This window comes from Spermophilus citellus, assembly GCF_964194105.1.
Source record: "Spermophilus citellus genome assembly, chromosome: 18".
Taxonomy (NCBI): Eukaryota; Metazoa; Chordata; class Mammalia; order Rodentia; family Sciuridae; genus Spermophilus; species Spermophilus citellus.
This window is the reverse complement of record NC_138200.1, coordinates 16,300,909-16,328,808: the sequence shown is the minus strand read 5'-3', so window position 1 is coordinate 16,328,808 and position 27,900 is coordinate 16,300,909. Positions and strand designations below refer to the sequence as shown.

The following is a 27,900-nucleotide window of genomic DNA, read 5'->3' as shown; positions in this document are numbered from 1 at the left end:
AACAAATAAGAGGTTTGCTTTAATTTTATATAAAAAATCATGGGAGGCAGGCAGACCAGAGATGGTATGACTGTTCCACAAAATCATCAGGATTTTGGTCTCCTTCAGTATTTTTGATCCAAATATAACACCCAGATATCCTCAAAGTCCCCATGAAACAGACGGAAGTTCAGCTTAGATGTCTATTTTGTAGGGAGGAAAAAGAAGAAACAGAGAGGAAAAAAGAATTTCATAAATATCCTAGACACACAAAGACCACTTCCATCTTGCTGACTTGAAAGGGAGACTAAGATAGTGTTTTAGTCCAGGATATATTATTAAAGAGAAAAATGGATATTGGGTAGGGAAACAGTCTCTAATGCAAACTCGTCTTTTTTTCTGTTTCAACATAAACTGTGCACGTTAATCTTTATTTCCAGTTTAACTGAAAAGTACATTCATGTTTAAAAAAATTTCCTAGTAGATTTATTCTGGCTATTTTTTTCATTTCTAAATAATTTTCTTGAATTGTCAGAGATGGTGAAAGATGCAAATATGTAGACTTTATAACAAATCACTTCACGCTTGTCCTAAATTCTGTAACAGTTTTTCTTAATAACCCACTGATACTACACAGCTTCTTTACAGTATGAATTTTCTCTTACAATATTGAACAAAAGTTGTCTCATGACAGCATGTAGTTCCACCCCCCAAATAACCTGGGATAAATGTTAATGAAATATTTCTTGATACTAACAACACTCATAAGTGCCCTCCTCTCATGCAAATCTTCTAAAATAAGAAAAATGAAAATAGTACCTAAAATTCATGATATGCTATGTTCAAGGCACTGTTCTAAGAGCTTTTACATGTAATAACACATAATACTTTCAAGAATCTTACAAAAATGTATTATTCCTAGGTCTACCTTACAAACAAATCAAAATAATGGTATTTTATGACAAATGTCATAAAAGAAATAAATGGGCAGAACCAAGAGTATATTGAAAAAGATATTTTCTATGGTTAAAGACTTTCCTACATTTACTACATTAACAGAATTATTTTCTATTTTAATTTGCTAATGTTTAATAGGGTTCTAATAATAAAAGTTTATTTTCTACATAGACCACATTAACATTTTCATTGCCCCATCTAAATTTTTCAATGCTGAACTTTATGAGACAAATCTGTCCCCAATTCACATTTTTAAGACTCTGTACTAGTAATGGATAACCAGATAATGCTATGTGTGAGACCACAAAGAATAATGAACACAATAATTCATATAAAAACTTGTGAATCATGACTAAAGTCTATTCCACACTCCTTATAATCAAATGATTTTTCATTGACATGAATTTTCTGATGTTGAGTTAGTTGTGAACCACGAGTAAAGGACTTTCCACATTCTTTACATTGATAGGGTTTCTCACCAGTATGAATTCTCTGATGTCGAGAAAGATGTGAGCTCTGAGTAAAGGCTTTCCTACATTCTTTGCATTCATAGGGTTTCTCACCAGTATGGATTCTTTGATGTAGAGTAAGTTGAGAGCCATGACTAAAGGCTTTCCCACATTCCTTGCACTCATAGGGTTTTTCTCCAGTGTGAATCCGCTGATGTTGAGTAAGCTGTGAACCACGAATAAAGGCCTTCCCACATTCCTTACACTGATAGGGTTTCTCACCAGTGTGAATTCTCTGGTGTTGTATAAGCAGTAAGCCACGAGCAAAGGCTTTCCCACATTCATTACATACATAGGGTTTCTCACCAGTATGAAGTCTCTGATGTTGTGAAAGATGTGAACTCTGAGTAAAGGCCATTCTGCATTCTTTACATTCATAAGGTTTTTCACCAGTATGGATTCTTTGATGCTGAGTAAGTTGTGAACCACGAATAAAAGATTTTCCACATTCCTTACATTCATAGGGTTTCTCACCAGTGTGAATTCTCTCATGTTGAGTAAGTTCTGAGCCACGACTAAAGTTTTTTCCACACTCTTTACATTCATAAGGTTTTTCACCTGTATGAATCCTTTGATGTCGAGTAAGGAGTGAGCCACGATTAAAAGCCTTTCCACATTCCTTGCATTGATAGGGTTTCTCACCAGTATGAATTCGCTGATGTTGAGTAAGTTGTGAGCCATGACTAAAGGTCTTTCCACATTCCTTACATTCATAGGGCTTTTCATTAGTATGAATTCTCTGGTGTTGAGTAAGCTGTGAACCTCGGATAAAGGCCTTCCCACATTCTTCACATTTATAAGGTTTTTCCCCAGTATGAATCCTTTGATGTTGCATAAGTAGTGAGCCCCGAATAAAGGCCTTTCCACATTCCTTACATTCATATGGCTTTTCCCCATTGTGAATTTTCTGATGCTGGGAAAGCTGTGAACCACAAATAAAAGCTTTCCCACATTCCTTACATTCATAGGGTTTCTCACCTGTATGAATTCTTCTATGTAGAATAAGTTGTGAGAGCTGAGTAAAGACCTTTCTACACTCTTTACATTCATAGAGCTTCTCACCAGTATGAAGTCTCTGGTGCAGAGTAAGTTGTGAATTCTGAGTAAAGGCCTTCCCACATTCTTTACATTCGTAAGGTTTCTCACCAGTATGGACTTTCTGGTGCCTGGTGAGCTGTGAGCTACGAATAAAGGCTTTCCCACATTCTTCACATTTATATGGTTTTTCACCAGTATGAATTCTATGATGTAAAATAAGTTGTGAACTCTGAGTAAAGGCCTTCCCACATTCCTTGCATGCATAGGGTTTCTCACCAGTATGAAGTCTCTGATGAAGACTGAGCTGAGAATCACGACTAAAGGCCTTTCCACATTGCTTACATTCGTAGGGTTTTTCACCAGTATGAATACTCTGATGTTGAGTTAGGTGTGAAGCTCGTCTGAAAGCTTTCCCACATTCCTTACATTTATAGGGTTTTTCTGTAGAGTGACATCTTGGATGTTGAGATAAGTAGGTATGATGGTTGAAAATGGACATATTGTCATATATGATCATCCCCTGCCTGAAATAGTCCTTCTGATTTTCTTGTTGCTTCTTCAACTTAACTCTGACTTTCAAATAATCTCTGAAATTGGTCTCTGAAAGCTCACAATTTTCAAGACTGTTATTCATTTCCCATTGAGATAATTCTGTTTTATTAGTGTCCTTTTCTGGAGATAAGTCCTTATTTGAACACCTTGAAGGCAAGTCTGAAAGATAAGACAACATCAAGTAATTCAAGAGAAATAATTCCAAAGAATTTCCGTGGCAGATAAAACAAATAATACAGAAATAATAGGCCTATAACAGTATTTTTCAAATATTGTTTACTATGACCCATAATAATACCTTCCTTTCATATCAAAACCTACTATAAAAATATAATATATATACACACACACACAATTTCATAAAACAAAATCCTGTCTATCTTCTTCCCTCCCTTTGTACTGGAGGTTGAACCCATGACCTTGCACACCAAATTACACCTCAAGCTCTTTTTATTTTGAATAGGGAGACACTCTCTATTTCATCCTTCATACTTTGTGTCATGTCTTCTCTTGTTTACTCATCTACCCAAGCTCACATGTGTTTAACCCAAAAGAATACCTTTTATCACTGCCCAGGCACTACTACAGGGTTAAAACATAATGAAAGTTCTCATGAAATATTGAGGATGCTAGAAAAGAAAAAGGCAATTTTCTAAAATGATGGAAGGCATCTGGAGTGATATAGATTCCATGAATTTTATTTTTAAAAACCCCACCATTATAGATGGAAATACAGATCAAGAAATAGAACATGAAAAGTCTTATACATTACCCCTGGGAATGCAAACTGGTACAATGAAAACACTCTGTAGTTTCTTATAAAAGTGAAACATACTCAGCAAATGATATAGCAGTCATATTTAAAGATATTTACAGTTATGCTCAAACACCAAGTATTATAGCTTCTTTATTCATAATTGCCCCAAACTGGAAACAACCCATAAGTTCTTTAAAAGGTGAATGATCAACAGTTTGACAATTATATACATAGAAACAAACTATTGATCGATGAAACAATATTAACAAATCTTTAATGTATTTTGGTAAGAAAGCCAGAGCCCAAAGGCTACATATTTTGATTCTATTTATGTACATTCTTGAAAAGGCAAACCATAGGGATGGAAAATAGGTGAGTAGTTTTCATATGCTAGGGAGAGAGGAAGGAGTTGACAACAAAAGGAAACCATGAGTTTGGGGGTGGGGGTCAATAATAAGAACTGTTTTATATAAAAATGTGATAGTGGATTTACTTGATGTGTGGATGCTGCACCAGACTTTCTGAAAAATGTCCCTAAGTTTTGGGTGAAATATTAGAAATGTACTTTGAAAACTGGTCAGGCTTAAAAGAAAATAAAGTATTCCAGAAGCACCGCAACAGTTACCACCCAGCATTGTAGTCCAGAGAACTAGAAACTAGAGAGGTACACATGCTGTGGTTACAGTTATCCTCAGGACATCTGCTAACTTTGATTGCATAAGTCTCTATATTAATTACCTGAAAAAATGTCAGAGTCCATGGCCCACAAGAGAGCAGGGATTAGAAAGGAACAACTTTTTTTTTTTTTTTGGTACTGGGAAGTGAACCCAGGGGCACTCAACCACTGAGCTACATCCCTAGCCCCTTATTAGAGACAGGTTCTCGCAGAGTTGCTTAGGGCCTTGCTAAGTTGCTGGGGCTGGCTTTGAACTCAAGATCCTCCTGCCTCAGCCTCCTGAGCTGCTGGGATTACAGGCGTGTGCCATGGTGCCCAGCAGAAATAAACTTCTTTATAAAATTATAAATATCCAAGGATACACTTCAGCAGAAGGGGGAAAATTTCTCTGACCTCAAAGGAAAACAAAAAGAAACATTTCACTATTTTTAAAAATTTGACTTTTACTCTGAGATGGGAAGCCACTGGATAGTTGTGAGAAACAACATGGAAAAAAAAAACCTTTCCTTTGTATTAAAATGAATCATTCTGGGGCTGGGGCTGTAGCTCAGTGCAGAGCGCTTGCCTAGCATGCATAAGACACTGGGGTCAATCCTCAGCACCACATAAAAATAAACAAAATAAAGGCATTCTTGAGCTGAGGTTGTAGCTCAATGGTACAGCTTCTCAGCACCCCATAAAAATGAATAAAGATAAAAAATAAAATAAAGGCATTATATCCATCTACAACTACTTTTTTTTTTTTTTGTACTGAGGATTGAACTCAGGGGTACTCAACCATGAGCCACATCACCAGCCCTATTTTGTGTCTTATTTAGAGACAAGGTCTCACTGAGCTGCTTAGCACCTTGCAGTTGCTGAGCTGGGTTTAAACCGGCAATCCTCTTGCCTCAGCCTCCCTAACCACTGGGATTACAGGCATGCACCACTGTGCCCGGCCAAAAACAAATTTTTTTTTAAATGAATCATTCTGATTGTTTCATCAAATCAAAGGACAGCCTGATAGTACAAAAACTAGGCAGACAGAAGTTAGGAGGCTACAGCAACCAAATAGCATGGACTAGATGATGGTGGAGATAGGGGTAGAAGAAGTGACATATCATTGGATTCTGGATATATTTTGAAGGTATACTGAAGAGGATTTAATGATGCAGTGTACTTGTAATATGAGGTAGAGAAAATGAGGAGGATTCCTGGTGTTTCTCCTGAACATCTAGAATAATGGAAGTATTATTGGAAACTATGCACTGTAGTAAGAACAGGTTTAGATGAGAATATCAAAAGCTCGGTTTTGGGGCCAGTTTAGTGGTGCATGCCTCTAATCCCAGCAACTTGGGAGGCTGATGCAGGAGGATTACAAGTTCAAGGCCAGCCTCAGCATCTTATTGAGACCCTATCTCAAAAGGGCTAGGGATGTTTCTCAGTGGTAGAGTGCCCCTGGCTTCAATCTCTGTCTGGTACCAAAAAAAAAAAGAGAGAGAGAGAGAGAGTTTGGTGTTAAGCCCTTAAATATCACAAGGAAGATATTAAAAAAAAAACATATAGGGCTGGGGTTGTGGCTCAGTGGTAGAGTGCACGCCTACCATGTGTGAGGCATTGGTTTGATCCTTAATACCACCTATAAATACATAAAATAAAGGTATTGTGTTGGGAGCTGCCCTGGATGCAGACACTTTAAGTCCTGATGCACTGGGTTCTGACAATTATTGTGTTCAGTCTGGCAAGGTAGTGCCAGGTTGCAGTAACTTGGGTATTACCCCAGCTCGGATAATGGGGCCTGGCTCCAGGAGTAGGTGTCACCTGGTGGGGTTGAGTTACACTCACCTGTTCCTTTGTAAACCTACCCCTTTGCACTTTTTGGGATAGAATGTTCCACAGAATCCCCTTGTGTGTCCCCTATATAAGAATAAAGAATATCAGTGGCTTGCTCTCTTTCCACGGACACTTAATGTCGGAGAGCTGTCATGGATTTTGAAAAGGTACTTCTATGAGTTTGTGTGCTTTCTTTGTTGTTTTCTTAAGTTTGGAATAGTCAGAACTCAACATTAGATTGCCAGCTAGAAAAGATGGCGATAGTATTATGTCCATCTACGGCTAAAAAAAAAATTATATATATATATATATATATATATATATATATATATAATGTATATATTTTATAATTTTTATATACATGTAAAAATTATACATATATATGTGTATATATATATATGCATACACACATGTGTGGTTCTAGGGACATATTTGGTTTAGAAGTATAAACCTAGAAGCCATCACCAAATAGCTGATATTTAAGAGTTATTAGGTTTGATGAGATCACCCAGGAATGTCTTTGGATATAGAGAAGGGAAGGAAAAAAAGGACAATTGTGAGGATTGAGTCCTGGGACACATAAATATTTAGAGGTGAGGGAAACAAGAAGAAACCAGCAATAGAGACAAAGAAGGAGTAGTCAATGAGGAGGGAGAAAAATTAAGAGTATGTGGAATCCCAAAAGCCAAATGAACAAAATATTTTTAAGGAGGAATGATCAATTTTGTCAAATGTTGATAAGGAAAAATTCTGACCATACACATTCATATACACACATAGACACACACACACACACACACACACACACACACACACACTTTTTTTTTGATACTGAGGACTGAACCCAGGGGCAATCTATCCCTGGGCTACATCCCAAGGCTTTATTTTATCTTATTTTTTATTTTGAGACAAGGCTTTACTAAGTTTCCTAGGCTGAACTTGAATTTACAATCTTCCTGCTGTAATCTCCCAAGTCACTGGGATTACAGGTATGAGCCACTGTGCCCAGTTTTGACATCTAATTTAACAAAGCCTTTAACAATATGAAGGTGTTATGGTCTGGATATGAAGTGTCCCTTGAAAACTTATGAGAAAATGCAGTAATGTTTAGAGTTAAAATGATTAGACTGTGAGAGCTTTAACCTAATCAGTGGATTAATTCTTTAGATAGATTAGTAATTTGAAAGGACTAACTGTAGGCAAGTGTGGCTTCTTGCTTGAGGTGGGTCACCAGGGTGTGTCCATGAGGATTATATCATCACCCTGGCTTCTCCCTCTCTCTGCCCTCCAGTTAGTGAGGCAGCATTCCTCCACCATGCCCTTTAGCCATGATGTTATACTTCACTTTGGGCCCAGAGAATAGATTAAATTGACCATAGACTGAACATCTGAAACCATAAGCCAAAATAAACTTTTCCTTCTCAAAGTTGTTCCTGTCAGGTCTTTTGGTCACGGTGATGCAAAGCTGACTAACAGAGGAGGTTACTGGCAATTCACAAGAATAGTTTTGGGGGGGGAGGGAGAATTTTTTAATATTTATTTTTTAGTTTTGGTAGACACAACATCTTTATTTTATTTTATGTGGTGCTGAAGATCGAACCCAGCACCCCGCGCATGTGAAAGACCTAAGCAATCTCATTCTGCTTGGGACCTCATTTTGCTCTGAAACTTAACCTCTGACCTACTGTAGTCCTAAAGTCAGGAAAATACTACAGAAAAGCTCTGTAGAAACAGTTCTCAGAAAAGCTTTTCCACAGATGGTGATCACCTAAGATAGGCCAAGATAACAACATATCTGAAATTCCAGATGGCCCTCACCTAGGTGTGGTGACCAGTATCTAAACTAGAAGCCCTGCAGTTTGGCAAGTACCCCCCTTGTGACATCCTCACGATTTAAACCAATCAATTTTAAGTGCATCAACCCCTTGAACTAACCAATAATTCTTTCCAGATTCTTTCCCGCCACTTGATACACTAATCATGTTTTAGAGTTGTTATTTGATTTTCCCGAGGTGTGTGATGATTTGCTAAGGGATGCTATGATGTATGTGGGGGTCCCCGCCTTCTCTAAAGAATGTATAAAACTGCTGCAAACCCTGAGCTCGGGGCCTCTTAGCGTCACCTGTTGCTGTGTGTGCGCAGAGGACTGAGCTAGCTGGCAATAAACACCTCTTTGCTGCTTACATTGATCTTGGTCTCTGGTGGTCTTTAGGGGGTCCCAAATTCGAGCATAAAACATGCCAGGTGAGTGCGCTACCACTTGAGCCATATCCCTAGCCCCCACAAGAATAGTTTTTATGGAGTAATGGGACAAATTCTGATTGAAGTATATTCAAGAGAATGGGAGGAAAACTGGAGATAAGGAGTATGAAAAACACTTTTGTGCTCTGTTTTAAAAAGCAGCTGAAAATGGGGCACTATCAAGCAGAAATTATGTGTGTCAAGGGATTTTTTTTTTCTTATTTTAAGATAGAAGAATTTACAGCATGTAATGTAATGGATATATGGACAAATGGATGTTGCAGGAGACAAAGCAATTCCTTCAATAGTATCCTTAAAGAGATGAGAAGAATGTCATTTAAGAGAACTAAGATGGGGTGATGAGGTGATGGTAGTGGTGGAAGAAGAAGAAGGGTTTTATCAGTCATTCTTTCCTCTTACTCCCAAGTTAGCACAATGCCAGATGGAGATGATTTTTCTTAGCTCATAGTTTCTACAAGGGAAATAGAGAACCACAGGTAGTCATCCAGCTTCCCTAGCATTCTGAGACATTTCCTAGGAAGCCCACTCCAGTCTCAGTTCATGGAGAACACTGGGGACGATGGCTAGACAGTCTGGGGATAAGATAGATACAAAGAAAGGAAGCAGACATCAAATTGACCAGAATGTGGATCTTAGTGTACTTCCATGTTCATGATGGCTGTGGCCAGCTAACTTCATACCCATCTAAACAGCTGAGGTCGTTGCCTTCAGAAAGACAGTGGATCATTTAACCCTAGGTTGAGTTCCTAAGTAGCTAGTCTCCACAGCTAGCCTCAATCCCACACCCATGACCCTTCACAGTCAGGGAGATGCTTTCCCTGACCCATTTTAGAAAAGTATAAGGGATGACCCTACTTGACCAAGGAAGTCAAGCAGTGGCTCCATTCAGCCAAAAAGCCTGCAGCACAATAATAGTAGGGGACTTCAATACCTCACGTTCAACAGTGGATAGATAATCCAGACAAAAAATTAATAAGGAAACATTGGACTTGAATAACACTTTATATCAAACGATTCTAACAATACATACCAAAAAAACCCACTTAATCCAATAGCAATAGAATACATGTTTTCCCAGTCACACATGGAACATTCTCCAGGAAAGATCATATAAGACAGACACACACACACACACAAACACACACACACACGCATGTACACACATACAATCTTAGTAAATTTAAGAAGATTAAAATAAGATCAATTATCTTTTCAATCAACAGTATGAAACAAAAATTCAGTAACATGTAGAATTTTGGAAAATCCATAAATATATGGAAAATTAAACAATATGCTCCTGTACAACCAATGAGCTGGTGAACAAATTAAAAAGGAAATGTTATAAAATTACTTTAGACAAATGAAATGGAAATGTAACATACCAAAATTTAAGGAATAGTAATTAGCTAAACCAATCTTAGGCAGAGTTTGTAGAATTAAATGCCTACATCAAAAAAGATCTTTTGGGGGCTGGGGCCTAGCCAGTGTGAGACACTGGGTTCAATTCTCAGCACTGCATATAAATAAGTAAAATAAAGGTCCACTGACAACATATATTTATAAAAGAAAAAAGAAAAGGAAAAGTTAACATTATATGTACAGAACAAAATTCTATTCAGCTGTTACCAATTGCCAGAAATCAACACTTTGAGAAATACATCAGATACATGGTATTCACTTAGAAATGTCATAGAAGAATATATTCCTATTTATAATACCAATAAAATTTATGAAGTATAAGAAAATTGCTTAATAAGAAATGTGTAAAATCTTTTTGAAAAAATGAAACGTATAGAAGAACATAAAAAAGCAGATTTAGGGGCTGGGGATGTGGCTCAAGCGGTAGCGTGCTCGCCTAGCATGCGTGCGGCCCGGGTTCGATCCTCAGCACCACATACCAAACAAACATGTTGTGTCTGCCGAGAACTAGAAATAAATATTGAAAATTCTCTCTCTCTCTCTCTCTCTCTCTCTCTCCTCTCTCACTCTCTCTTTAAAAAAAAAAGCAGATTTAGTATACTCAAAAATAGTAAGATTCAACAGATAATATGTGACTAGCCCATCAAATTTCTTGTAAAACAATTAATGCTAAATAAAATATGACAACCATTCTTTTAAAAGTATATCAAGTATAAAAGAAAAAAGATCCAGAGGTATCAAAGTGAATTCTGCATTAGAAACTAGAGAGGTAAACATGCTCGGGGAGTTACAGCTATACTCAGGGCATTTGCTGATTTTAATTGCTAAAAGTTTATATCTTAATTCTCTGAAATTAATTGCTTAAATCTTACTTATCTGAAGAAATAGGTTTGGAGCCACAAAAAAGCAGGGATTATAAATAATCCGCTTTATAAAAGTGAAACTGTGCAAGACCCGCAGTGCAGAGAAGTGGGGGAAATCCATTTAGCCTTAAAGGAAAATGACAAGGAGCACCTTAGTCTTGTCCTAGACTCTCAATGAAATAGAAGGAAAAAATGCTATGGATAATTTATTATTATACAAGAGCCACACATGCAAGAAATGGAAAAGTTAGAGCTGTTCTCCAGAAATTGGAATGGTTAAATGACATATAATGTAAATGCTTGAAATACAAGAAAATATGAAATAAAAATCACAAGAAAGAGACCAGACCAGGAAAGGAGAGAATATCAACTTCTAGAAATCAAACAACATAATCAATTATATTAAAATCCTAAAGAAAAAGAGATCTTAAAATCAGCCAGAGAAAACAGAGGTTACTTACAAAAGGAACAGTAATGAAATAGATGACAGACTTTTCAAGAGCAACAACAGAAGCCAAAAGACAATAGGATGATACCTACAGAATGCTGAGAAAAAATTAATTGTCAATGCAGAATTTTACACTCAGTTAAATCATTAGGCAAGAATGACAGTATAGCAGGTTATTTTTAAAATAAAAAGAGTATTTACTAAGAATAAGCCTTCACTAATGCATTTTATAATATATAAAATGACCCGAAGGCAGGGATGATAAAAGAGGAATAATGTGCAAATAAAATGATAATCACGAATAATTCCACCAGCATATATTATAAAACAAAGTAATGCCAACTAGGGAAGTTTAAAAGAGAATGGAAACAAATTACCAGATGACAATAACCCATTGGATGAGAGAAATCAATCAAAGTCAAAGTACTTTATGATCCTTTATAATGTCCTGTGAGAAGAAAATTATCAATTTACAAAGTCTAAAAGTAACAAAGACTTAAGTCAAAGAAACAATATTTATATATTGTTATATAATATTTATATATTCATTAAGTATTTAAGTATATAGACAGTATTTATTAAGTCAAACCAACTAATGACAATGATTTAAGTACCAAAACACACAGAAACAGCCATAAAATACTTAAATTTAGTAGAAATGCTATTTCATTTTCTTTCTTTCTTTTTTTTTTTTTTTTTGGTACCAATGGATTTAACCCAGGGGCAGTTAACCACTTATACACCTCCAGCCCTTTTCAATATTTATCTGGAGACAGAGTTTTGTTCAGGGCCTTGCTAAGTTGCTGAGACTGGCTTTGAACTAGAGATCCTCCTGCCTCAGTCCTGTGAGTGGCTAAGATTACAAGCATGTTGCACTGTATCTGGCTATTTCATTTTCTTGCCTATCAGCTGACAAAGATATCTTTAAATGATGGTATGCAATGTTCATAAATATATTGAAAAAGCAGTTTTACACTGCTTTTAGACTCCTGATTAAAATTCTGCAACAATGAAATATATAATTGACATAGAAAGGACAATTTTTCATCTCTATATAAAACCTCAACTTGGGGCTGGGGATGTGGCTCAAGCGGTAGCGCGCTCGCCTGGCATGCGTGCGGCCTGTGTTCGATCCTCAGCACCACATACCAACAAAGATGTTGTGTCCGCCGATAACTAAAAAATAAATATTAAAAAAAAAACTCTCTCTCTCTCTCTCTCCCCCCTCTCTCACTCTCTTTAAAAAAAAATAAAAATAAAAAAAATAAAACCTCAACTTACTGCCTCCATGGGTACCCATTTATTTCATGGCATATACTATCCTTTATATCTGTTTTCAACTTGTTCTTCTCAAAATCCTAGCAGTGGAGGAAGGGCAGGTGGTTGTTACAAGACTTGTGAAAGCAGTATACAAACAAAATATTTTTAAGTGATTCTAATATCCACTAAGATATTGAATATCCACTAAATGTGAAAAATTTCAAATATTATTACAATTAATAAAACTACAAAATTTCACTTTAACTAGAAGGAATTAAGTGCACATGACAAAAATTTAAAGATTATCTTTAAAAGTGTATAAATAGTGCATATCTTCCAAACTATAGAAAAAAAGGAGTTGCAAAAATCAAATAGCAAATACTGTACCTATACTGATTAAGAGAATGAAAGAGGAAGCATAGAAAATTAAAGACAAAAAAAAACATAAAATGGAGAAAAATACATCTATGTTTATTGGTAATAACAATTAAATGGAGTGAACCTTAAAATTAAAAAAAATTTATCAGATAATGCTACACTGCAGTAATTATCAAATATGTCTAAATAGTTGAATAATCTAGGAAGTTTCAAAATATAATGATACTTGTGTCTTATGACCAAAGACTATGATTTAATTGGTCTGGAGTGTTGTTGCACGGGCCAGCCATGGGCTGTGTATGTGAACTATGAGCATTTGAGTATATGGGAAGACTGACCTGGTGTTGCGTGCTCTTTGGACCCTGCAACACACATGGGCACTTTCCTCTCACTCTGTCTTTGATCCCACCCAGCACCTGAGATGGGTGTGGCCTTCTAAGATGTCAATCAGCTGATCACAAGACATCACGAAGCTAGACTCAACCTCCTGAAACCTGACCCTTTGCCTTATTTGGAAAGAATATTCCATGGAACCTTCCTTTGAGTGGCCCCTATAAAAATAAGAATCCAGGTGCAAGCTCTCTTTCCAATAGATTCCCTAAGGTCGAGAGCCATCACTGGACCCTGAGAAAAAGGTATTTTCTCTGCTTTTGTGTGATTATTTCATGCCAACTCAAATTCATCTGAGTGATCCTGAATGATTTAGTCACATGACATGGCAGAGTGTGGCTTGGGCTCTGGAGTTTTTAAGAGGGATTCAACTATTTTTAAAATGCATTCAAGTTTAGAAGCCATTTCCAAATTGTTTTCCAAAGTGGCTACGTCAAGTGATATTATATCAGTACAGTATAAAGCACTTAAGTACCAAACAGTTCTACCGAGATATAATTTATACACCTATGGTTCATTTTTTTAAAATACACAATTCTGTTTTTAAAAATTATACTCACAGAGCTGTGTAATTATGTAATTTTTAAAAAATTTCTTTCTTTCTTTCTTATTTATTTATTTTTATGTGGTCCTGAGGATCAAACCCAGGGCCTTGCCTGTGCAAGGCAAGCATTCTACTACTGAGCCATAACCCCAGCACCCCCACCCCCACAATGATGTAATTTTAAAAACATTTTATCACCCTGAAGAGAAATATTGTCTATGCCTATTAGCAGTCACTTACCATTCCCCCACTCCTCATTTTTCATAATCTCTCACTGTCCCCCAAGGGTGAGCAACCAGTAATCTACACTATATCTCTACTGGTTTGCCTAGTATGGATATTTTATGTAAATGCAACTATATAATAAGTAGATTTTTGTCTGGCTTCTTCCATTTAGCATGTTTTCAAGATTCATCCAAGTTGATGCATATATGAGAACTTTATGTTTTTACTGCTAAATAATACTCCATTCTAAGGATATACCAAATTTTATTCATCATTCATTAGTTCATGGACACTTGAGTTATTCCTCCTCCTTGGCTAATATGAATAATGAAGTACTTTTGCCTTCAAATGTTGTCATAAGCTGCCACATAGGAAATGAGTGCACCTTGGTCTTAAGTGATGAGAATGTGGAGATGTGGCAAGCCAGCCATAGGCTGTGTGTGTGAATTATGAGCACTGAGCACACAAAAGTGAACTGAACTGACATTGCCCCTCTGTTTGGGGGGCCTTACTCTGGTCTTTTCACTTGCTCTGCCATGATCCCCACACAGCTCATGAGATGGGCATGGCCTCTCTAGATGTCAGTCAATCAGCCGACAACAGACATCACCAAGCTAGACTCAACCCCCTGAAACCTGACCCCTTGCCTCATTTGAATGGCTTCTCCCCTTTTGGGAGAAGGGTTCAGCAGCGTGCTTTCTCTCTCTTTCCATGGACCCCTAAGGTCAGAGGAGCCGCCACAGAACCCAAAGAAAAAGGTATTTCTCTGTCTCTGTGTGATTATTTTGTGCAGCTCCATTCACCTGGAGTGACCCTAAATGTTTAATCTTGGAATGCGACAAAATATTGCAGATGATTAGCAGTGTCAGACTTCTTCATTTTTGCCAATGTACAGCATGTGAAACATTGACTCACTGTGATTTTAATTTGCATTTCCACTTTTTTATATGCTTACTGGCTATTTCTCATTTCCTTAAGCTGCCCATAAATATCTTTTGTGGACTTTTTCTTATAAAATCCTTTCATATTCTGGGTACCAATTTCACTCTTTTTTTTTTTTATTGTTGGTTGTTCAAAACATTACATAGTTCTTAATATACCATATTTCACAGATTGATTCAAGTGGGTTATGAACTCCCATTTTTACCCCGTATACAGCCAATTTCACTCTTGTCTGTAAGCATCTTAACTATCTTCATCTAACTCATAGCTGGTCTGTCTTTTTTCTTTCTTTCTTTCTTTTTTAGTTGTAAATGAACACAATACTTTTGTTTGATTTATTTTTTTTATGTGGTACCTAGGATCAAACCCAATGCCCTTATACGTGCTAGGCAAGTGCTCTGCCACTGAGCCACAATCCCAGACTGTCTTCTACTTTATTTATGACATCTTTTGATAAGAGGATAATTTCATGCAAATTTATCAATCTTTTAATGGTTATTTAAAAGAAGAACAAAACCTTTAGAAATTATTCATTTGGTTCTCTTTCACATCTTTTTCTTATCTCTTTTTTAATACTTTGTTGTCTTAGTTGTACTTGGACATAATACCTTTATATTATTTTTATGTGGTGCTGAGGATCGAACCCAGTGCCTCGCACGTGGTAGGCGAGCGCTCTACTGCTGAGCCACAACCCCAGCACTCCTCTTCCTTATCTCTTATTACTAGTCTTTTTCATGATTTGTTTCCTTAAATATTAAACCAATAGCTTATATCTAATTCCAATATGAAAAGTTTTGCCACTTAATCTGTTATTTCTTTAGATATCTATCACTCATGTGCAGCCTGTCTTCTTTCCAGTATAATAATATTTGTGAGCTCACCTTTTGTTGGTCTTAATTTGTGAGAATTCTAAAGGCATCTTACTTTTCTCCAGAGAAGATTTGCATTTACTTCGGTCAGGAATCAGAGGGCACCACCTTAGAGAATAAAATTTCAGCTCTTTTTTTAAAAATTGCTTAATTATCTTTACTTAACAATCACGTTTATCTAGAAATGTTTTTCTGTCCCTCCTACAACCAAGTTACTACCCACCCCAAGGTCTTACAGTTGCTACTGTACCTACTTGGGATCCTGTTTACCTAGATACTAGTTTTACTCATGTCCTTATTTAGTCAAGTCTTGATCAAATATTATCTCTTCAGATAGCCTTTTCCAAAATCTATGTATCTAAATAGGGCCACCACATTCCCCATTATTATTTGCTTACCTTACTTCACTTTATTCACAGTGCTTACCACTACCTGCTACTGTTTTATTAAATATACATGCACATAAACATGTTTTTGTTTCCTTATTTATTTTGTATCTCCCCCACAAGAATGTAGAGTCCAGCAGAGTAAGAACCTTGTTTAGGTCATTATTCCCCCAATGCCTGCTATTGTCCTTGGCACCGAATAGGCCTTCAATAAATACTTTGGAATAAATGAACACAAATTTGAAATAGTAGAGACAAAGATACTAAGTCTAAATTTTTGAAAAAATTCTGTAAAGGAAATCAACCCTCAAGTTTATATAAACGGGTTGTCACAAGAGGCCCTGTTGATCTCCAGTACCAGAAAAATAGAAAGAATACAAAAGGGAAAAAAAGGGTTATCCACTGGGGAAGAATTGGAGCCATCCTTTCCTTTGAAATTGGGAAAATTATGATAAGAGAACAACAGGTAAAAGAAGTAGGGAATAGGTGAAATTCCTTAGGGAGAACACATTGAAAAGCCCTGGCTTTTCTTCTCAAATCATAGGTCGTTTTTTCTCATTCAACCTGAGCACTGCCGAGTAGTATAATAATCAATAACTATAAAGCCTTCAGATAAACAAATAATGAAAGGGCAAGAGATAGTTATATTCCAATGATACAAGGAGTACTATAAATTAAGTGATTATCTAGGTCAGATCACTTATTAAAAGTTCTGATTTAGGGTCTCTTCCTTATCATAATGCTTCAGGGAAAAAAATTCTTAGACAATTATAGATTTGTCCTAAGCTATTTTCCAAGAGAAGATGATTCTAGCATATTCATTCAATGTGAAATATGAAATTTTCACAAAAATCAAAATTTTCACAAACATCTCAACTACTAAGCATGTGTAAGAGAATGTGTTTGAGTAATATATTGTGTTTACTTGAGTTGTTACTAAAATGCATTGATCCACTCTATCACTACACAAATAATAGAAGCTCTTCTGTTCAGAAAAACAACATATTTCTACATTTGTTTTTTGAACTCTGTGACTGAGGCCTGTGAATTTTTCTGAGTTCTTTTGGTGGATCTGAAGCATAAAATGTATAGCCTTTTTTTTTTTCTGACAACATTTGCAAGTACCCCAGAATTCAAATCCAGCCCCTTGATCATTAAAGACTTTAAAGCATTAAAGAAGAAGGCAGCATTAAAGACTTTCTGAAGGGTGGAGAAGATAAAGGTAGCTATAAACCTATTCTACTTTCAGCAATTTCAAATCATACCTTTCTGAATAGTAAGAAATTTAGTTAAGTAAGTCATGGTGGTGTGCACCTATAATTCCAGCAGGTCTCAGCAACTAGGTCCTAAGCAACTTATCAAGACCTAGTCAAAAAATATATATATGAAGGGCTGGGGATATGGCTCAGTGGTTAAGAGCCCCTAGGTTCAATCCTCAGAAAAAAAAAAAAAAAGGTCAATTATGTAAAAGCAGCCTTGAAATAATAGCAGAGAAAGCAGCCATTCTAAATTTAGATCCTGAGATACAAGGGACAGATACCCTTACCTAGTGATACCAAGTTGCTATAGTTCTCCAACATTACATCTCTATACAAATCCCTTTGGGCAGAGTCCAGGCATTCCCACTCTTCCTGAGAGAAGTCAATTGCAACATCCCTGAACATCACTGATCTCTGAAACACAAACACAGTATTAGTTGTAGAAATCAATAAAATAGTTTATCAGTGAAGGCAGAAATGAAGAGGAGCACTCTACAAAGGAGACAACAGAGAAAACAGAGTAGGAAGCTTCTGACGTGGGGGAAGACAGTAAAGAAATTGGTGATTCTGAAGTGGTAGTATGTTCCTTCTTATTCCTTTTGCTGTATTTTTTTCTGCATAAAGAACATCTCATTGTACAGATAGGTCTGAGAATTAATAAAGAAAATTCAATGTTCCAATTAAAAGAAGTGGTATATACAAGTACCCTGCAAAAATGTAAGCTGTCTATCATGCACTCTATCATAAATGCAAGTTTCTCTTTTTGTATTTAAGGAATAAGAAAAATAATTGGGAAAATGTCCTGTAAAATCTTTTTAAAAAATATTTATTTTTTAAGTGTAGATGGACAAAACACAATGCCTTTATTTTTATGTGGTGCTGAGGATTGAACCCGGGTCCCGCCCATGCTAGGCAAGCGCTCTACCGCTGAGCCACAATCCCAGCCCCATGTCCTGTAAAATCTTATGAAACAGGATTCTTACAGTATTAAAAAATTTACTGAGGGCTGGGGCTGTAGCTCAGCAGCAGAGTGCTTGCCTAGCATGTGTGAGGCACTGGGTTTGATCCTCGGCACCACATAAAAATAAACAAATAGGGGCTGGGGATGTGGCTCAAGCGGTAGCGTGCTCGCCTGGCATGCATGTGGCCCGGGTTCGATCCTCAGCACCACATACAAACAAAGATGTTGTGTCCGCTGAGAACTAAAAAAATAAATATTAAAAAAATTCTCTCTAAAAAAAACAAATAAATAAACAGAGGCATTCTGTCCATCTACAACTACAAAAAAATTTTAAAAAATAATTTATTGAAGCCTCCTGCTCATCATTATATCAGAGTATTACTTCATAAAACATTTCCCATGTCACCAGTAATTTAGTTCATCTTTCTTTTTTTTTTTAATATTTATTTTTTAGGTGTAGATGGATACAACACAATGCCTTTATTTTTATGTGGTGCTGAGGATGAAACCCGGGTCCTGTCCATGCTAGGCGAACGCTCTATCACTGAGCCACAATCCCAGCCCCTAGTTCATCTTTCTTAAAAGCTAAAGAATAGCTCCACGTATTGAATATATCTAACTTATTTAGTAGGTGCTCACATTCAAAAATTTTATGTTATATAAACTCACAAGTATTTCTTAGTTGCTAGTATTTCTCAGTTGTGTTTATAATTCTCAATAAGTTATACAAGTGGATGGTAGTCTTTCTTGTTTACTATTCATCACTCCTAAATGTATATTTTTCTCATTTTCTTCCCCTGCCCCACCCCAGGTACTGGGGATTGAACTATGGACACTCCACCACTTAGCCATATCCTCAGTCCTTTTAATCTTTTTATTTTGAAGATGGTCTCATTAACTTGCCAATGCTGGCCTTAAACTTATGATCCTCCTTCTTCAGTCTCCCTAGTGGCTGGATTATAGGCATGTGCCTCTGTGTGTGATTACCTTTTCCTCATTATAACCCAGAGAAAGTTGGAAAAGATAATCCAAACATACACATCGGAGATCAGACCATAATGTTGGATTTCAAAATGATCCAATTATCAGAGCTCATCAATTATGTATTCTTCCCATTCAGTCCCTAATTACGTGCCTAATTTAAAAAGCTTATAAAGCATGAGCTCTTGTCACATTCAGAGACAGTCAAGACCAATTCCTATTTTGTCTAACTGGGAGACTTAGGTCTAAAGAGAATTTCAAGGATTTATCATGGATGGTATCATTTAACATATTTCTCTATCTTATAAAATTAGAGAAATCTGGTTCTGTTACATCAGTTTTCCTAGTGTTCCTAGTCAAAGGATTGTTGAATAGGTATATAAATATAGGTTAGATTATAGCTTCAGGAATAAGGAATGCTGAAACACATATGCCTTATAAAAAAGTAACTAAAGTTACAAAAAAGTTACTAAAGGTACAAATAAGTGCCAAGTCACCTGAGACATGATTTTTAGAGCTGCAAGAAATGACCATTCCTCTTCTGGGTTCCTATCTTAGAGTAGCACAGAATGTGGAAAAGGCAGAGCCTGAGGAGGAGAAAACAGAACCATGAGACCAGGTTTTCTGCAAGGCTCCAAATGATTAAATCAGAATTATCTGTGTTGCTCTTTTCTTCCTGTCTCTTACTCCCACTCCCAAAATATAATATTAAGGGGGGTAGACATAGGTGCTGTGCTGGTTCTTACCCCAATCAAACTGAATGCTTTCTATACTCAAAGGGAAATATAACTTATCTAGGATTTTTGAAACGATCATATATCTGTAGACATTATATAATATAAAAGTAGAGATAATGACCAACTGTTATATTTCAATATATTAATGATCATATATAATTTCATTAGAAGGTACAAATAATTAAACAACTATGTTTACAACTACTTATATTGAATAAACTTCTAGTTTAAGACGACAATATTCAACTAAATATTTTTGACACCTTTTACTTATATTTGGCATTTTGAAATGAAAGCTAAAAATGTGTATGTATGTTTGGGTGTGTGGAATACATAAAAATGCATTATCTACAAATAGAGCCTTCTACAAATATTTGCTACTGGCAAGTTACATATTTCAAGCAGTGTTGTCACCAATGCTGTGACTTTCTGAAATGGTTAAAATATCTCAGTAAATTTCTGAACAAAATGGAATACAATTTTTTCTTAAGCCATAGTTGCATTCATGGAAAATTCACCTAATAATAAAACCATCCAACAACAGACAATATATCAATTTAGCATTTACAAAAATAAACTCACAAAAATGCTTTAGGTGAGAGCTTTCAGACCCAGATAATTATAAACACATTTTTTTTCCAGCTATGGTCCTCATTCTATGTTACAGACAATTCTTTATTGTGCACTGGAGGACATCTAGAGCAGAAGTTGGCAAATGACTGCCCACCAACTAGTCTTGTAAATAAATTTTTAATGAAATACATGTATACTCATTTTTAAATGTATTATCTTTAGTTATATTCACACTGCAGAGGTGGAGCAGAATAGGTGCAAAAGAGATTATCTGGCATAAAATATTTACTGTTTAGCCCTTCATAGAAAAAGTTGGGTTAATCTCCGATCTACATCTATGATCTCAAAGCTAGAAGCCTTCCCATTCAATCAGTTATTTTTAACATTCAAAATCAAAAGCTGAAATATTTCTAAAACATCCGAAATAGAGAATCACTGCCACTGCAGAGAATCATTGATTTAGGTGCCCAATAAATATTTAAGTTCCATTCCTTCCATACCTAGAAATTTACAAAAGATAACTGTGCTCATTCTAACAACCACAAAAGTAACTCAGGTAAGATGAAAAATCATAATGTCTTTTAATTTTGCAACTCAGGAGGCTGAGAAAGGATAGTAAATTCATGGCCAGCCTAGGCAACTTAGCAACACCTTGTCTCAAAATGAAAAATAAAATAGCTGTGAATTAAGTTTAGTAGTAGAATTTCCCTGAGTTCAATCCTCAGTACAGGAAAAAAAAAAAAAGAAAAAGAAATATAGTCAGACAGACAGACATACCATGCTAACTCTAATGAAGCTGGAGGGCTTACTTAAGTATCAGTGATGGAGATGCTCAGAGAAAAGAATACTACTGTGGATAAAGAAGAACATTTCATAAGAAAAAGAGATTCATTGACCTAATAACAGAGTTTCAAAACACATGAAGCAAGAACTGATAGAAACTACAAGGAGAGAGACATAAATCCAAGAAATAAAAATCAGTCAAGAAATAAAAATCAGTTAAGATATAAAGATTTATACAAACTAGCTGACAATATTATAAAACATTCTACCCAGAAACAGAGGCGAACAGTCTTTTTAAGTGCATATAGAACATTTACTAAGATGCCTCAAATTCTAGGTCACAAAACAAATCAATACATTTAAAAGGATTCAAATCATACAAAGTGTATTCACCAAACAAAATGAAATAATATTAGAAATCAATGCAAAAAGATCTCTAGAAGATCCTCAAACTATTTGAAAACGAAATAACACACAGTAAAATAGCCCAAGAGTTAATAAACCAAAAGACAACTTAAAAAGTATTCTGAACAGGGGCTGGGGATGTGGCTCAAGCTGTAGCCCGCTCGCCTGGCATGCGTGCGGCCCGGGTTCGATCCTCAGCACCACATACAAACAAAGATGTTGTGTCCGCCGAGAACTAAAAAATAAATATTAAAAAAATTTTAAAAAAAGTATTCTGAACAAAAGGCAGATAATGAAACAAGAATGGCAAGTGATAGCTTTTGAACTAGGCATAAAATGGTTCATTATATTTTTCTGTTTGAAAATTTCAAACAAACCCAAAAGCAAACCCCCAAAAGGTTTAAAAATGAATGTTATAGTGTCACAAATAAAAATAGAGGTGTCACTTTTCAAATCCATGGATATCAAATCCATTCTTCCTAAATTTAACTACTACTGGGAAGCATCCTCACAGTTAACTGTATATATTCCTTGTTCTCAATTTTCAAAAAATTGCTTTGTCCTTCCACCATCTAAGATTTAGTTAGGAAAGTGCAAAAAGAAAACAAAGATTCCTGTGTCCTGAAAACACAAAGAGAGTTCAAGAAACAAAGAGGAAATATATACTCACCTTGAACTTTGCTTTTGAATGTGTGACAGTCATTCTTTCCTTCTTTTGACTCTATTCTCAGAAAAAGAAAATGGAATGAGACACTAGACTTTTCTTCAATTATACTCTAAATTAGAACACATCTTCTTTCTCTATTCTCACAATCTACTCCTCTTTATCAGACAGGCAAGTCCTCTTTATCAGACAGGCAAGGTAATTACAACTGTTTTGCACCTTCTATATCAAAAAGGGCTCAAGCTGTCTTGGGCCAGAATTTATTTCTGGATTCAAAGGTGTCCACTGAGATTGAACGCTGAGTGGAGTATTAGAGGTTCTAAAGACTGTCCTTGTCACTTATAGCACTCCCTCTCCCACTCTTGGAACCCTGCCATATTTCCAACTGATTAGTCCTGAAGGTGCTATTAGCTGGAACAATTTTAAGTCAGGTCTGTGGCTGGGAAATAACCTTTTCTTTGCACAAAGGCTCAAATTTCTGAATTCCTTCTTCCTACCTCTTCTCTGCATCCAATTCCCTTAGGGTTATAAAGTTAAAGAGAGATGACCCGGAAGCAGAGGCAATCCTACAATTCAGATTCCAAGTGAACTGAGGATTGATATAGAAAAAAACTTCAGGCCATGTGTGGAATGGGTAGCCACTGTGTTCAAAACGGTCAAGTACTTAAGTTCTCAGAGCAGCAAAAAGCCACACAGGAAACATGATCCATAGACTCTACCCCAGAATGAACCCCAGAAATATCAAAACGAAATTTTATCACTGTACCCCACTAAACTCTTGTAAGATCACAGAATATAAAATATATGAATGACCACACAAAGTCGCACATAATGACATTTCCATAGCTACAACAGCCAGTCACAATCATTAGTTAGGTTGCTGTGTTACAACTCTACCCTTAAACAAAACCCAGTCAAACACAGGGAATAAACACAAACACATCCAAACACCTTCCCCGGTACGCACACCGCCCAACACACCCTTTCAGAGCGACACTTTGGAGCTCTTACAACAGTCAATAAATGGGCACACAGAATCCCAGTCACACACATGATCATCCACTCAAACCCAACGAAGTTCAGGTCAAGGAAACACAGAGTCATAAACGCAGTCTCAGCAACGCTGTCACACACATCAACCTCTCGGGCAAACCCGTCAGACACGGGACACAAGCACATCCAAACATTCTGCACTACCGTTATGTACGAGGTACTCAATCACAGAGTCACAGACGCCTATCTCCTGTCACATACCCTCAGAGTCACAAACAACTCACACGAACGCTCAGACACAAAACACCGTCGCGCACGCCCATTTGTCTACACGATCACCAATACCAGGCGGGCTGCGGTGCGCGCACGAAACCGCAGGAGACACCGCCACACACGCAATTCCTGCGACGCTCCCCGCGCGTGTTTCCGCCCTGGCCTCCCGGACACTCACCTTCATAGGAGTGCACCTCAGACGTCCAGGATGCGGCGCCCGGGTTCTAAGCCCGATTTCTGGGTCGCCCGCCCAGGGGTGCAGAGCAAGCTCCCCCACAGACAAGGCCCTCTCCCAAGGCTGGGAGCCGCTCCCCACCAACCCCCCCTCAACTCTCGCGAAGAAACGGAAATGAAGCGGAGATCGGTACGCGGTGGCTCTGGGAAAAGTAGTCTAGGGCCCGGAAGGCAGTGGCTGCCCGCCAGGACGCTAGGAGGCGCAGTGCACTCACCCTCGGCTGCGTTCGATGACCCGGCCGCTGGAACCCTCTTTTCCCACTCGCCGCGCCCCGGAGACTTCTGGGAGTTCCGCGTCAATGCGCAGGCGCCGCGCGCTCAGTTCGAACAATGAGGGCTGAGAGTGTCAAGCGATCCCGAGTTCCGCCGCTGTGCGAAAGATTGTGGGAACTGCCAGCCCGGAAAGTGAGGTGAAGGAGCCGGAGCCGTGGCAGGAGTCCTGGTTGGAACCTGGATTTGCACGGGGCCCTCTGTGGGTGCCTTGCCATGCCGTTGTGTATGTGATCGCGACTGTCTGGCCGATTGGGAGTCTCAGTGGCCTTTTGTATGATTGTGTTTCTGCCTGTGTAATTCTTCGTGTTTTGAAGTCTGAGGTGATTTGTACTTGAAGCCGCGTGGCAATGGAACTTTAGAACTGTGTGGAATTGTCCTTAAGCTAAATCCTCCTTTTGCACCAAAAGTTTTAGATTATCATTTAAAAGTGAAAAGAGAGATCTCTGCCATAGTGGTTTATGAAGAGTCTCTGGTTTTCTGGTTTTGTGTCCGTGATTGAGTAGCTGATGATGATGATTTGTGTTACACAGATGTACTTTTATGTGTATGTGTGTGCTTATATTTCAGAATGTCTTTAGGAGTTCAACTACAAATGAGACTGCGAGTGACGGGGGGGAAATGATGGTCAAGTTATTTCTTCCTTGAATAGGGATTTGATGATCTGGAAAAGGTAATCAATTTATCTGATAAGTAATTTAGACAATTTTTATTAGCTCTAAGCCAGTCCTAGGGTAAATTCTTCCTCTACCCCAATTGTTTTCTGTTATAGAAGGACACAACTAGGTAAGGTTGAGAGGCTGTTGAGTAATAAAATAATAATAAAAATAAACCTTTATACACATAGGAAGAGTGAATTTTAGTAGAGTACCTTCAGAGTACTTTTAGAGTACATTTAACCTGAATTCTAGGTTAGACATTTGTCCCCATTGTCTGATGAGCAAACCTTGGTTTACAGAGAGAAAGGTAAAGAAAGGAACTTAAGGCTGTCTGGTAAGCCTGAATTTCTTTCCACTTACTTCAACACCTTGTGGCCATTAAAAAAAAATAATAATCACAAACTTGTGAACTTCCAACACACAGGAGATAGAGGTAATATCACTCCTTCACAAGAGTGGGAGTGTTGATAAAACAATCTAACTTTCAGGACCATACACCACATACTTTTGTTTTCTTACCAGTACTGACACTGGAGTAGCAGGTTTGATGATCTGGATTACTGACTGGAAGTTGTGTGCCCAGAAACAACTGTGTGGAAAAAAACAAAAAGTCTAATTGCACTGACTTAGTGTGAGTCAAAGAGGAAAAAAGAGTTATGTCAGTATATATGGGAGATACAGATTTTTTTAAAAGAGATAGTTATAGTCTGGTTTTACTTTGGATAGTATGCATTAATCTCAAACCACATCTCTGTGATTCTGGATTATCTTTTGGATTTTGAATAGTTGTGAAGAATACTTGCAAGAAAAAGGAAATTATCACTTAAAAGTGAAAGACAGAAATTGATAACCTGAGATGCACAGATTCCTTGTGAATGGACTTCTTGTATATTAAACTTGAAATATTTTATAAAAGTTGATGTAATGTGATTTCTTCAATAGAAAGTATGAGAGTTTCTTAGATTCACAAAGAGGTGCTTTAACCCCAAAATGTTAAGACCATTGGAAAACAGACTGAAGAAACTGAGGACATACCATATGATAGAATTAGTATAAGTGTAGTTTTTTTTAAAGTTTTATTTTATTTAATTTTTTTTAATGTGGTACTGGTGATCAAACCCAGTGCCTCATGCATGTGAGGCAAGCACTCTACCACTGAGCCACAACCCAGCCCGTAGTATTGTATTTAATAGAGGTTTATACACCAAATTCCTTTCAGTGGTAACCTTTGGCGTAAAAGGAGAGGATTTAGCTTAAGGACAAATGAGTAAAGTTGAAGGGACAGTGAGCATATTGATCATTTTTCTGTCAATGAAGAAACCTTATCTTATTATATATTTAAATTGAAATTTTAAAATTAAAAAAATAGTAGAGACATTGAAGATTTTGCAGTATGGCAGTGAGACAAGGAACCTAAATTGTAGAAGCAGACAAAAGGGGAATAGAAACAAAACTTAGGACTTCAGAGACAAAGGAATACTTCAATGACAACTTTTCTTTTCTTTTTTTAAAGAGAGAATTTTAATATTTATTTTTTAGTTTTCAGCGGACACAACATCTTTGTTTGTATGTGGTGCTGAGGATTGAACCCAGGCCGCATGCATGCCAGGCGAGTGCGATACCACTTGAGTCATATCCCCAGCCCCAATGACAACTTTTCATAGTTCAGGTGTACCAGTTCTTTTCTAAACTGTCAGTTCCAGATTTATATCCTTAACCTTGCAGACCTTTAAGGATTATTCATTTCTTCAGCCAGAAACTAGATTCATCCTAGTGTGGCTGCCCCTAAATGGCATTGATAAGTATGGTCTCTTTCCTGGCACTGAATAATTTTCTTTGAAAATCTTTTTAGGTGTTGGCAGATGATATTGTCCTTTTTCCAGTAGATTGGGTTTATACCAATGCATAGATGTTATATATTAATCAGTAGTTCTGGGAAAGTGTTTGAGGAACTCTGGTATTTTTATAATTATTTTCCCTGAGAGTTTATTTTGACAAATGCTAAAGCTACAAGAAAATTAAAAGAAAACATGATGGTATACACTGATGTATATTTACCTAGATTCACCAGTTTTTAACATTTTGTACCATTTGCTTAATCTCAATGTATTTACATATTTTTATTTTTTGCTTAGTATTTATGAGTAAACTGCAGAGATCTCATAGTTCATGGCTGAGTATTTCAACATGCATCTCTTTAAGAACAAGGTTGTTTTCTTCTGCATACCCTTGTAACTTGAAGACAAAAATTTTTTAAATGACTTTTTTAAACATTTATTATTATTATTATTTTAGTTGTAGGTGGACACAATACCTTTATTTTATTTTTATGTGGTTCTGAGATCGAACCCGGTGCTTCCTCTAAGCCACAACCTCAGCCCTCCAAAATGATTCTTAATATAAAATATACAATCCATTTTTTAAACTACCTCAGTTGTTCCCCTGTATGTTATATTCTATATCTATATTTTGAAAGATTGACCCGTGACCCCAAGCAAAGTCATACATTGCATTGGATGGACCTCTCTTTTTAGTTTCTTTAATCTAGAGCAGCATTCCCCTTACCTACTTTTTTTTTTTTAAATTTCATGATAACTTTGTGTGTGTGTGTGTGGTACTGTGGTTGGAACCCAGGGCCTCTGTACGTGCTAGGCAAGCACTCTACCACTGAGCTATATCCCTCATGGCAACATTTTTGAAGAGTGAAAGAATCTAGAATATTTATCTCATAGAATGCCAACATTGTGGATTTATTTGATTGTTCTGTCACAATTATGTTGTTTAAATTATATTTGGCACAAATACTATGGGTGGTGATGTATTCTTCAAATTGTACCACATA

The 27,900-nt window shown here is 36.8% G+C and overlaps 1 protein-coding gene across 5 annotated transcripts; it reads right to left on the bottom strand.

Moving 5' to 3' along the window:
- ZNF420 (zinc finger protein 420) lies at positions 1–27,274 on the bottom strand. Of its 5 annotated transcripts, XM_081273230.1 has the most exons (6): positions 24,074–27,274; positions 22,637–22,686; positions 19,965–20,054; positions 17,813–17,939; positions 1,416–3,194; positions 1–182 (listed from the first exon to the last, which is right to left on the bottom strand). In XM_081273230.1, the coding sequence occupies exons 3-6, from the start codon at positions 19,971–19,973 to the stop codon at positions 175–177; spliced, it is 1,923 nt and encodes a 640-aa protein (XP_081129356.1). In that variant the 5' UTR covers positions 19,974–20,054; positions 22,637–22,686; positions 24,074–27,274; the 3' UTR covers positions 1–174. The 5 variants fall into 5 exon arrangements, with proteins under 5 accessions (XP_081129356.1, XP_081129354.1, XP_081129355.1 ...); XM_081273228.1 differs by having other exon boundaries at positions 1–3,194; positions 24,074–27,273; XM_081273229.1 differs by lacking the exon at positions 24,074–27,274 and adding an exon at positions 23,884–23,944 and having other exon boundaries at positions 1–3,194.
- Between the last annotated feature and the right edge of the window lie 626 nt (positions 27,275–27,900).